The sequence below is a fragment of the Cucumis sativus genome, chromosome 3 (assembly GCF_000004075.3).
Source record: "Cucumis sativus cultivar 9930 chromosome 3, Cucumber_9930_V3, whole genome shotgun sequence".
NCBI classification, from domain to species: Eukaryota; Viridiplantae; Streptophyta; class Magnoliopsida; order Cucurbitales; family Cucurbitaceae; genus Cucumis; species Cucumis sativus.
The window spans coordinates 2,468,063-2,481,465 of NC_026657.2; the positions used below are offsets into that span (position 1 = coordinate 2,468,063).

The window sequence follows — 13,403 nt, forward strand, 5'->3', positions numbered from 1 at the left end:
TATCCGTATTATTTTTAAATATAGTAAAATAAACTAAACCATAAAATTTAATTACATAGACTTAATTGTGATTTTTCTAAAAGCCTTTTTTTTCTTTTTTTTCTTTTCAATTTTCGATAAGGGAATCAGTAAACAAACACACTTGTTTTTCAGAATTTAATTTAAGAAAACAAAAAGTTACCAAATGACCCTAAATTATGTTCCATCACTAAATTTCTTTCTTGAAAATAAACAAGTTTTTTTAACAGTTAAAATTTCATCCAAAAAAGTTATTTCTTAATATAAACCTCAAACATGTTGTTCATTGCTCATCACAAAGCAACAGTAATTTCAGTTTTACAGGTTGCTGAATGCAGCAGCAAAAAATTATATATATAATATATATATATATGGAATATATGTGTATATATTCAGCTGCACAGATGACCTTACATAAGGATTGAGAGCAAAAATTACATTTTTCTTTTTTTATTTTCCTCTTCTCATATAAACATCAGAATACTAAACAATTGCTCAAAAAGAAGCAAGCTATAGAGAGAGGGATGACCATCAAAATGGTACTTCAGATTTTAACCTAAAACCACTGTATAGCTGAAGGAAGAATTCTTTACTTAAGTGCTCGATGAATCACCAGTTCTTATTAACCTTTGAGAATAAGTATAGTGAAAAAGAATGAAGTTGAAGAAGGCCAGGCTACCCGAATTCGTTGCTGATTCGATGACGTTTTCGAGGTACTCCTGCATTATCTGCCAAATTTGAATTCAAAGAGCTTGAAAAATCATCCCAAATCAAGAACGATAGTATCAAGTTTTGAAAGCTAAAAGATAGTACTTTTTTAAACTTGTTTTTGCTTTTGTAATTTAGTTCAGAATTCAAATGCTTCTCTAAGAAACATAAGAACTCGTGGTATCAAAAATTAAATTGTGAGCCAAGACGGTAATTTTCAAAAACAGAAAACTAAAAACTAAATAGTTATTAATGGTAATAAAGTTATATGATAATTGTTTAATTATTTACTGCCTAGCCCTAGATCAAATGATGTAGATTGAAGATCCATACGTTAGATAATTTAATCAACAGAACATGCAAAAGAAAGTAGGACTATACAACCTACCAAAGTATATCTCTTCCTAATTATGATATCAGAGCTTAGAATAGTTCTGTCATGAAATGTCTTTGAGAAATTTAAATGTCCTCTACCTCAAGATCTTGGTGGCCGATTACCCATGCTAGGCATTGATTCAATAATGGTTTGTGATTGTGTTAATAAAGAAAGCAACGTCAAAGTTGATGGAAATTGCAGAAGTTTTAAGGAGCAATATGCAAATACTTAGATTTGCATTTCATTGGAGTGGCAAAATCTGTGGATAGGAAAGAAAACCAACGACTCACCTGTCTAAAAATCATGATCCCTATTCGCCAACCATGCTCTCGTTCAATTCGCCAAATACATCTGGGCAACTGTCCCAGTTTCCTTCCTTTCGTGCTTCCCAGTAGCCACCCATGTATCGGTATGGCCCATCTTCACCTTCCCTACAAAACCATCTGGGTTTCCATCCATTGTCTTGCAATTTCCTGGACTGTTTAGTGAGAGAAACAATGACTTATAGAAGTTACGCTAAAGGAATAAGAAATATGAATACATAAAGCATAGTAAAATATATGGATCAAACAAAAATCTCGTCTCCCCAAATAGTTAATAAAACCATACCAGCTTATGATCTTTATCCACAAGGGATGGGGTGATAATCTTCTAGAAGCGTATAAATCTACCAAGAATACTACAATCTCATTTTTTAGACTCAAATTAGTAAATAGATATTACTTGTTTACTTCCTTTGGACTTGTTTTAAATTGTAGTAATAACTCAACTATAAACCTACTCCCAGTAAAGCCTCATTAAATTGGTAAAAGAATGCGATCAAATCGGCCTATACATAATTTAACAGAACAGGATTTTAGTGTATCTTTTCAAATTTCACCATTTCTTTGTAAGTGTAAAAGCATCCACATTTCTTTCATTAGTTGCAAACCCTACAACTGACAATAGCTTCTTGAACTTACAATTCTCTGACGTCTCTCCAAGCGTTGTTTCTCTTCATTTGCCTTTTCATATTCACCATTTTCCAAATGTCGCTGGTCCGGTCTAAGTCTTGAATCCGTGGGTGGAAGCCTTTCCTTAATCCGGGATCACACACCAAGGATCAGATAAGATTAAATAGGACAAGTAAATGCCTTCGACAACAAAGAAATGACATGTATGAAATACAGAGTTAATACATCACATGTACCTTCAGGTCAGGTGTCAGTTCATTAAGAGTGATGGCAAATGAAGTTAAATTGTAACGAGTTAGATCAGGAGGAGGTTTTTCACTTTTCCACAGCATCAACTCATCACTTGGAGGTCTATTGCGCTTTGGGTTCCAATTCTTCTCACCTTCCACGTAATACATACCTTCGTCCCACTTGCCAAATATTGTGGCAACCTTCCGACCACTAGCATCTTCAATAAATCCATGAACCTAGTGATTTCAGATAATATGGAAAGATAAATAAGGTTTGACACAGATATAAAGACATGCATTCATATATAGTGAAAGAGAGAATTCAGAGAGAAAAAAATTGAAACAGTTCAACATTGACCAACAATAAAGTTAACTTCAATATTGGCCAATAAGCATTGTGCAAACTGCATGAATTTATATTGAACTTTGATCCCCACCCCACACCCCACATATTGTCAAAGAAAAACTTCATTATTGGACGGACCTTTTGCAATAATATCACTAACCTGATGAGGATTTCGATCAAGAATTGAAGGCTCTTTGAACTTAAGTGTGCAAGAATATTCTCTATTACCACGTATGTGCATTGTACCATGGTGATCACAATATACTTTTCCGAGAATGAGATTATAAATATTAGTAGTGACCTGAAAATCATAAATAGAATTTAAGATATTATTCAAGTAGAACTTCAAATAAATTGAGAAATAGAAAGCAGTTTTTATCTGTTTTCATCAGAATAAAATCAGCATCCAATCTCACCTTGCTCCACTGAAATACTTCTCCATCATCAAATTCCAGGTTAAGAACTCCAACAGGGTCGAGCTGAATTGAGCGTCCCCAAAATTTTGATCGGAGATTGCTGTCACCCCAGAATCTCCATCCTCTGCCTTCACAATGGCATGCGATAACGGTCGGGTGATGACTTACCTGAGGTTAAAACATCATTAAAATAATACATTTAAAACGAAAAGGTAAATAATAGCCATCATCACAGAGCATTTTCTCCTCAGTCAATTTGTTTATGTACAGATACAAGTTTAACATATTATGCTTTTTATTATAAAAACGGTAGATTTTTAGTATGATTAATTAGTCTTGATATCCAACTTGCATCTTTTTTAATCTTTTTTGAAAAATTTCTCCTGATCAGTATAGCTTCTCTATGATTGAAATTACTTATTTTCTTTTCCCAGTACATTTTGAGCTAGAGCATCAACTAATTGGTAAAAACTGCAAGGTTACAACTCTAAAGACAACACATTTATGGTGTTGTACATATTCCTGTATACTGACCTTCTCGGAGAAGAAACGAATCCCTTTCTCAGGAAAGTCAGCTTCATAAGTTTCCCCGAGCAAAGGGTTGAATGGTTTACAATGTCGTCCTTCAGAGGAAGCATAACCAGAAACGGCAAATGCAGCAACCTTGAGAACTCTGAGGAAATTGTTTCCCTGGTAATAAATTTCAAGATTAGCCAGCAAAACAACAGCATGTCTCATTTTTACTTTTGAAATAAATTTAACACGGATGGTGAATCAGCGTAAGAGAAATAGAGATACTATCTAAAAGGCAACTACAACGGTGATTAGAAACAGTGTATATATGCATATCTTTCTCACCTGTCTTCCATATTCATATGCTTGGTCTAAAAGGTGAGAATATTCCATGTCCTCACAACATTTCTGAAGCGATGATATGGGCTCATTGAAATAAACTGGGAGACAAACTCGTGTAAGATCCTTTCCAACATTATCCTTTATCATAGACCAAAGACTAACTCGTTTCTCTTTCTCCACGGGATCTGGCAGCTTTTTTCTTCTCTGAACACTAAAATGAACAGAATTTTCAATTCTCTGTTTGTGGTGCATCTTTTCTACATCATCTCTTTGACTTTCAAGATCCTTAACTTTATCTAAGGAATCAGAAGCCCCTTCTACTGACCCACAGCTAAGACTTAGTTCTGAAAACGTTTCCTTAGTGTCATAGAAGAAACTTTCATCAGCATCTGACCCATCTTCAAGATCTTGCTTTTCAACGTCATCTGAAGACTCGGTAGTAGTACATTCTGTAAAATTTAAAAACTACGTTTCTTAACAATAGAAACCAGTACCAAAGCAGTACAGATGATAGGACCAAATTCAACATTCACTGTATAGTATGATTTCCCTTGCACCATCTGAATGATATATTCTGCACCTAAGACCTTTTCCTTCAATCAATTATTAATTTCAACGAAAGGCAAAAAATTTAGTACCAAATATCATCTATTTTCTAATATTAATAAAATAATAAATGAAAAAAGAAAGGGACAAGACATTATCGTGAAACACTAATTAAAGATTAATCTTTTAATGAGATATTGAATACCTAACAAATCTAGCACATAAATTTAATCTTTATAAAACCTCAATCAGCAAAGTATTAAAATTTCCTTCTGCCAACCAACAAGAAATTACCCATGGACGCTTGAAATATTGCATTCTGATCAAGAGCTTGACCCAAGCAAATATTTTTGGGTAGAAAAATATATCTTACATTACTTAGCTATCAAGACATAGCGATAAAATGATTATAATGAAAGAGTAAACATTAAACCAGAATAGTTCATATAACACAGCTTACCACTATATTTTCCACTGCATTCGGTGGAAAAATCATGTTTCATCAACTGGTACTCACCATTGTGAACTCCATTAGCTTCAATTTCTATATTAGCTGCCTGCACATAAATTGAAACGCTTGAAATGGATATTAACTACCTTAATGCAGTGTTACCTTATGTATTGAGAACTAAACTTTTTATCGAGTAAATGAAAAAGACTAATGCTCTACAAATACTGACTACCCTAATCTAGTATTAAAGAACTAAAAACAAAAAATTTTGAATGACAGTGGTCCCAACAAAAAAGTGAAAGGAAGTATAGGATGACTGTTTAGACACAGCAAAGAAAAATGTTTGTCAACCACTTTCAACAATAAATACCAGCAAAGAAATTAACAACATATTAAAAAGAAGAAATAAATAAGAGAGGGAATGCAAACAAAAGATCCATGTCCTTCAAGGTTTCAACCAATCATGATAACCTTAAGTACTAAAAACATGGTTACAGCAGATTATCCTTTTCTTTGAGTCAATTTTCAGAGCTCAAAAAGTCGAAAGTTCAACAATTTGCAAATATACATCTGCATGTGAAATCACATCCAAGTGGTTCTGACATTAATCCAGAGTATATTTGACCCCACAGGAGCTTGAGTGGATTAAGTTTCGTGATCACTTGTACTTTTTATAAAATGAGTTTTGACCATGATAGATTCATATAAGAATCCCAAACCCAGAAAAAGAAACGAGTAAAATAGAGCATTTCATATATAAGGAGGTAAAACAACAATCAAAGTTTGCATAGAGAAGTTGAAACTTCTCCCCGAGTTAAAAAGGGAGAATATTGCATTCCATTAATGAAAGCTAATCGTGAAGTTTATGATATATTTAGCAAATGGAAAGGAGTAATCCTCAAAGCTTCAGAAGTTAACCGACCAGATCAAATCAAATTACAAATATGCAGCACCTAAAGAATATAAAATTGAAGTTTTATTACAGAATTAACACCATAGCTCCTAAAGTTCTTCGATTTAAACATGTTGATCAATTACCAAAAAACTAAAAGTTACCTCCAATTCCCTCAAGGTATCAATCAAACAAGATCTTTCTTCCAAAAGTACTTTCAGCTGTCCCTGCATTTCTGAGAACTCGGAGAGGATGATTTGTTCGCAGTCCTTAACAACTGCATCACTGATTCCCTCTTCAAGTAAACGCTTCTTGAGTTTCTGAGTGGAAAGGGATAAATCATTTGGTACAAAGGGAAGATTATCATTCACAATTTGCAATGGAAATAAGCTTCTGGAAGAGGCTAAAGCTTGTATCCAGGTCACCCTGTCTTTCTTCGATTCTGTTCTCAAATGAAGTGTCTTTGTGGCAGTGAATATATAAAACCGCCGGTCATCTGACTTGCTTTCTCGGAACCGTGATACCTGCGAGGATACAAAACATATTCTCGATGACATCAATTACAAAATGGATGGATTTTGGCCCTATGCAATTATTATTTGAATAATATCACAAAATATCTTTTTGACTAAAACTAAGCACCACCTTAATGATAGCTAAGTTAAAAGCATTCCAACACTTAAAGGTAAAAAAAATGAAAAAAAAGAAAGAAAAAAAGAAGACACTCAATAGTCAATAACGTAATACATTAAGAAAAGCTTACCAAGAGAAGAAACCAATTAAACTGACTCGTTCAAACCATAGACATTAAAAGGGGTCTCAAGTTTTTGCTTAAACAAACCAAAAAAAGCTTCTTGTATGATGCTTCTCCTCATGACAATGCAAACAATCAAAAGATGAATCCATTTCCTCAAACTCTAGCAAAATCCCAAGGAACCCCCAAAATAAAGCTGCAAAATTTTTAGATCTAACAAAGATAAACTCCTCTCCCTCTTTCTCTTTCTGTTGCGCTTTAGTTATTTTTTCTCCTATTCTCTCTCCTCCGCTTATACAGTTAACAAAAAAATCCTGTTTTAGAAATGGAGGATAGAGGTGTCCCACCAATTGTTGCTAGTCCCCACCTGTTTTCATTTGTAGCCAGATGCCAAGTTTTTTTTTTTTTTATTAATTTAATTTTTTCTTTTTAAAGCTAAGCTCAAAATAACAGTAAAAAGAAAGAAAAAGAGGCAGCAATGCCATTGGAAGTGGAACCCATACAAGCCAAACAATACAATCCAAAATAAAGAATTTGTTTTCCAAAACAACTACGTCATCTTATTTCCTAAAATAATATTTAACCTACCGTCAGATCTTTACACTCATACTTTTTCCCCAAACCCCAAAAAAAATAAAATTTTAAAAATTTTAAAACCCCGTCAAGAATTCCAAAAGAAAAATAAAAAAAGTTACCACAAAAAAATAATAATAATAATAAAATGAACCCAGTATTCAGCACTCTGTTTAATAAGAGTAATCACAATATTAAACACCCTTGAACAGTAATATGAAAGGAATTAATGGAATTATAAAGAAGAACATTGGAAAAAGAAATAAAGAAACAGCAATTGTGATTGATCACTGAAATAACCAAAGGGTAATAGCAAGAAGATTATCATAAGACATAAATCACAATGAATTAGAGCTTTTTAAAGAAACAGTTTAAAAACACCTGCTGATGTGACCCACTAAAACTGTAAGAACCAAGCGAAAATCGAAAATCACAAACCCCAACAACAAACAACAACAAAATCAGAATCGAAGAACATTGAAGGCAAAGTTGAAATTGAGATCAAAACAAACAAATTCATAAACTGAAAACAAAAAACCCCCAAAATTCATAATGAACAGAAACTACAAATTTTCACCTTCAAATGAACTATCCCCCCAGTTTTGTGTCGCTTCCTTCTGGAAAGCCGATTCGTCGAAATCTCTCCGATCAATCGAACATCATCATCATCAGGAGATATAAGGCTAATTTTGGAGTAAGATAAAACACCATCTCTCAACACAAACCATCTCGATCTCCATCCTTTGCCGTAATTAGTCCATTTATGAAGAACACCAGCTACCCTAGTTATAGATCCAGAAATCTGCAAAGGGTTATTATTATTCGAAAATGCCGGAATGCTCACCGGCAAACTTCTACTCCGGGACAACGACGTGGCTTCCTCTGGTGACTGGTCACCGATTCCGCCACTGAAATTCTCCAGAGTGATGCAACAGAGTGGGTGCATCTCCTTGACCCGCATTTGATTTCTTCTTGGTTTTCTTCAATTGTTGAACATTATATGAAACTTAACCATCAGCCCTGTTCTCCATCGAAACACTACATAAAAAAAAGAAGAAGTTGTTATGAGAAATGGAGTTTGATGGTGGGAATGAAAAAGGGGAAACGAGGTTTGTGAAAGTGGGGATTGAATGGTGAGAGAGAAGTAAATGGGTTGGACGCCATTGACGGACCTTTGAAAAGCTCTGAAACTGAGAGGGATTCGACATGAGAGAGAGAGAGAGAGAGGGAGAGAGAGAGAGAGAAAGAGATGAAATGAAGAAATGAAGAAACGAAGAAATGAAGAAGTGAAGTGAAAGTGTAGTATTTTTTGCTTACGAAGGCAAAGCTATTATTTAAAAATTAAAAATTAAAAAAATAATTTTTTTAAAAATAATAATAATAATATATTAATTTATTAATCAATTAATTAATTATAGAGTTGTGGTACAAAGGGTGACTTTTTTTTTTCTTTGTTTCTTGGGGTGGACTCCATCTATTTTGTATCTTCAAATTTAGGTTTTATTACCCATTTTGCTCTCTCTTCTTTCCCCTTTATATTTACAATATCAATTTTCATTTTACTCCACTAGTTTTTATATTTTAGTTTTTTTCCCTTCTTTCTTTTTTATAATTTATTTTTTATTTTAAAGAAAATCAAATCACGCATCCTTCACATTTTATCACACGCTCTCATCAAAAAGAAAGACAAAAAAAACATACATGGATTAGTCGTATGAGAGCAAAGGCTAGAGAAAAGTTATCCAATCCAATTGTTTTATACTTTTAAATTTATTAGATATAAGACCTTACTATTATTTTTCAATTTTATCTTTATTACAAAAGTTTGCTACATTATTATCTAACACAGGATGTGATATATTTACTGTTAAAAATGTTAATGATAAATACCAATAGATCATTCATAAATTTTGAAACTTTGTTGAATTTGCAAATGTGTCTGACACGATAGTTTATATATATATATAGTTATTTTGGTTTTAATTTACAATTATAGTATAAGTTATTTTACTAAGGGAAGGCTTACAATGTTAAAATTATATAAAAGAGAAATGGGTTTATTAACATGATTCTCGTTTTTTCCTTGAATAAATAAAACAAAAACTATCTCTCCTCTAATTTTAATATACTCATAAGGATTTTTTTTTTTTTAATTTCATTAAAACAATTCATATAATTTAATTTTTGGTACAATTAATTTAAATTACTTTGTAGGCTTACATTAATTCTATAACCTATATAAGTTTACATTTTAAAATAGTACAAATGTTTGGATCTCTTCATACTCACATATTTTATTCCTTCCTTTGATTTCCTAATTATTGTTTACTATTGTAGAATAGATCAACAAATACAAAACTGAAATTGTATTGTAGTGTTGACTTAAAATTCTATAGCCTTTTCCTAAAGGATGTTTTTGTTTGATAGATACCAACTTAGGCTTAATCAACACTACATATTATAATTAACAAATTAGTTAACTAGCTAGCTAAGGCTAAATACTTGCTTAAAGAGAAATCTTAGGTATTAATAATTTCTTCTCTTCATAGAAAGTTTCACCCACATGTATAGATGTTAACATTTCAGAAGATTAGATCTTCTAATGTAAATGCTCCTTTGCTATAGAGGCCTTTTGTATTGTAGTTCAAGAATATTTAGACTTCTAGTTTGATAACTAGATCTTAAACGCCACACAATTTTTTTTTGCTTAAGTAAATATTTTCATATACAAAATGGCCGATGTGTCATGTAATGACAATGTGTGGACGCAATATATCTCAATCGACATATTTTTACGTTGTTGAAAAAATATCAACAAAATTTAAAATTCTCGTAGCGTTTATTTATTAATTTTTTTTATCTTACCATCTTTGATATAATATATTTGAATGAATAAATGGATGAAAATGGAGTGGTTGTTTTGTAAAAGAAAATTAAAATTGAGTTCTCTTTTGGTTCTCTCGCTTTCACATTGTTCTTCATAGACTTTATCAAACATGAAGTTGTGAAAAAGATATCTATTGATAAAATAGTATATTAATTAATTCCCTATGTTGTATATGAGATTGCTTAGAGTGTTTGACTTCTAGGATTAAATAACTTTTCTTTTTCTATTTTTCTTATGATGAATCCCTCCAATCTTTAAAAGGGTAATTGGTGGTGGAGTATTTATTACAATTTAGAAAATAGTTGTAGATTCAAGCTTATCGTTCAATTGGTTTTTAGAAAGTATGCTACTTTGACCAGGGTATAAACTATTAGCGTTTTGGTTTGTTTTGGTTTTTATAGTTTTAAAAATTATAATTAAGTCGTGTGTATTTTCAAATTTTATTCATTTTAGTTTATATACTTTTGCACGTTCTTTTGGTTTCTATACTTTTTTTTTAAAAAAATAAATGGTAATTTTAATGGTAGTTTAGTAACACAATCCATACTTATAGGTTGGTTGGGTTAACAACTCGAATAACCCAACTCGAATAACCCAAATTTATTTTACAATCCAATAACTCAACCCAACCTGTAAAATATGGATTCATGCATTGGGTTGTTGTGTTGTGTTTTTTTTTTTTTTCATTTTCAACCCAACTATCGTTTGCTTTCTAAACAATAGTTTACCTTCTTATGTGTGATCATTTAGCTTTCTATTTTCAAACGATCATTTGCTTCTTACTCGGCTAACTGATCGTTTAAATTTCTACACGATCGTCTAACAAAATACATTTACTTCTTACACGAAAAATAAATGGCTATTTGAGCAAACATTTTTTTACAATCTCTAATAAATTTATAATTTTTTTAAAAAAATATCAAAATTAAATTGTCTTAGAGTTATTATTCAATCACTAAAGTTGTAATCCAATATTTATTTTGTCTTAGAAAACTATATATCTTAGAAAATCTACCTTTTTTTTCTCCTTTCAATTATATTTCTTTTGGTTGGTTTGTCATTCAAGAAAAAGAAAAGAAATTGATGGAGAATGTGGGTATCATGAGTGCCAGGATGTTGAGGTTAAATTCCAAAAGTTCATCATTTTCTTTCTTTGACTTTTTTTTATTCCTCTTTAACTTGAAAATAATATTCAATACTCATATTAAAAAATCAACTAGATTACGACATAACTTTAAAATGGTTTTAATTAGGATGAGTAATATGTATTAATCGTGTAAGCGAACATAGCTCACTTAATATACAAAAATTGTTTTAATTAGGGTGAATAATAAGTATTAATCGTTTAAGCGAACATAGCTCAATTAATATACAAATATATGGTTAACAATAAAATTTGTAGTTTAAATCTTTTTCTACCTATATTGTTTCGAAAAGTTATATATTATTTTGATCATGTATATTATATCCCTGTGTCAATTTTTGGTTTTTCTAAAATAGGAATACATAAAAAAAAAAAAAAATCAAAACCCACGACTAAATTTAGTACTCTCCCCAAGGGGGAGGGAAGTCATCTAGAAATATCATAGCCCCATAAACAAAAAACCCGTTCTTTGAAAGAATAGAAAAATTGCATAAGATGATAAAAACATTTAAAAAAACAATCAATGACACTTTTTTTTTTACATATTACAAATATGACAAATAATTAGTGATATCAAACGGTTATCGGAAGATTATCAACTGCTTTTGTAATTTAGAAAATACAGTGACCAGCGCTAGTATCATATATATATATATATATATATATATATATATATATATATATATATATATATATTTTTGCTATTTTTGCAAACGTCCCTAAAAAGGAAGGAAGATTAAGTCAAGAAAGTGCCCTGCCAATTACAATTCCTAGAGCAAATATAAAAAATAATCGTTTGCGGAGACTTCAACTAACTTCCTAATCGAACAAACCAATGACCTCTAGTCTAATTTACACTTGTTAGAGTTAAAATTTAATTTTTAGGATTTAGTAAGTCTTATCAATTGTTCTAATGATGATCGTAAGTGAACGAGGGTTTAATTATATATACTCAAAGTTTTGCCTAGAAGACTTAAAAGATTTTAACTTCCTTGAATGTCCACGCATAATTTCTATAAAAACACTAAATTGATCATTACTATGAAAATCATAGTCTAAAAATAATCCACACCTATAGTATGAATTCTTTTAGGGATGTTTTAGGGTTGTTATATGATGACTTTTCTCAAGTAGAATTGATTTTGTTTGGTACATAATTAAGTAAACAAGAAGTAAAAGGAAAATACTAGAAAGAAAATGGAACTTTTTTGTGTATTAGCTAGCTAAAGAAACTTAGGTTGGTTGAGTTTTAAAGATATTTCATATTATTCTAATTTTTTAGTAACATATTGTATTAATATTTTTGACAAATTAAAAAACCAAGATTTGAAAAGGAAATCCCCTCTAAATCTAAATATTTTATTTTAATTTTTGATACTTTTAAGTAAGGATATTTTTTTAGTGTGTCATATATATATATATATATATTAGTAAAACACTCATGCATGCAAAAAAAAAAAAATTATAGTTTTAACTCAACTTTATCAAATTGGAACAATTATTTCAACATTTTTATATTTATATCATATTTATATATTCACATCCTAATAAGTGGAGAATAAATTTATTCAGTAAAGAAACAATTTTCTCAACTTTCAAATGTATTTTTAAATTTTATTTATTTGTCCAATAATTCAAATTTCATTTCTTAACATTTTGAGCTTACACATTGCAAACTTAACCATCTAATCTATATATATCTAAATAAATATTATGGTCCTAATAACTTAAAGCATTAACTAATATTGATTATGGAATCAAATTTGTTTTTTAATAAGGAGATATAAAAGTTAACAAAATATAACTTCTATCATGTTAAATGTGAAAATGATCTTAAACATTAAATTTATGTGAATGACAAAATTGCCACTAAAGTAAGACTAAAAAAATATATAATGATCATACATCTTTTGAAATTATGAAATTATAAATGTAAAATTATAATTTTTTTTAATGATTTTGTAAATAAAGAATTAAAGGAAAAGACTTTAATATTTCTTGCTTTACACATTTTATTATCTTTATGTCTACTTAATAAATTCCAACAATATTTACTTTGTTTTAACAAAATCAAACCATAAGTCACTTAATCATTTCATTAATAAAATAATTTTAATAAAAATTAAATGAAAAACATGAGCAAGATTCCTATGTTCGCATTAAAAAAATCTCAATATTACATGATTTAAACATAAAGAGCATAAACATATGTACATGTCAACCACGAAGTCGTAGTTAAGTCTTTTCAACTTAT

At 30.4% G+C, this 13,403-nt stretch overlaps 1 protein-coding gene across 5 annotated transcripts; it reads right to left on the reverse strand.

Moving 5' to 3' along the window:
- Positions 1–254: 254 nt before the first annotated feature.
- Positions 255–8,440, reverse strand: LOC101213703 (oxysterol-binding protein-related protein 2A). 5 transcript variants are annotated; one of them, XM_031882765.1, is made up of 12 exons: positions 8,291–8,440; positions 7,696–8,156; positions 5,956–6,315; positions 4,966–5,005; positions 3,906–4,351; positions 3,582–3,737; positions 3,048–3,215; positions 2,792–2,932; positions 2,292–2,522; positions 2,065–2,178; positions 1,393–1,580; positions 255–746 (listed from the first exon to the last, which is right to left on the reverse strand). In XM_031882765.1, exons 2-11 carry the CDS (start codon positions 8,077–8,079, stop codon positions 1,413–1,415), a joined length of 2,208 nt encoding a protein of 735 aa, XP_031738625.1. In that variant the 5' UTR covers positions 8,080–8,156; positions 8,291–8,440; the 3' UTR covers positions 255–746; positions 1,393–1,412. The 5 variants fall into 5 exon arrangements, with proteins under 5 accessions (XP_031738625.1, XP_031738624.1, XP_011650411.1 ...); XM_031882764.1 differs by having other exon boundaries at positions 255–737; positions 4,909–5,005; XM_011652109.2 differs by having other exon boundaries at positions 4,909–5,005.
- Between the last annotated feature and the right edge of the window lie 4,963 nt (positions 8,441–13,403).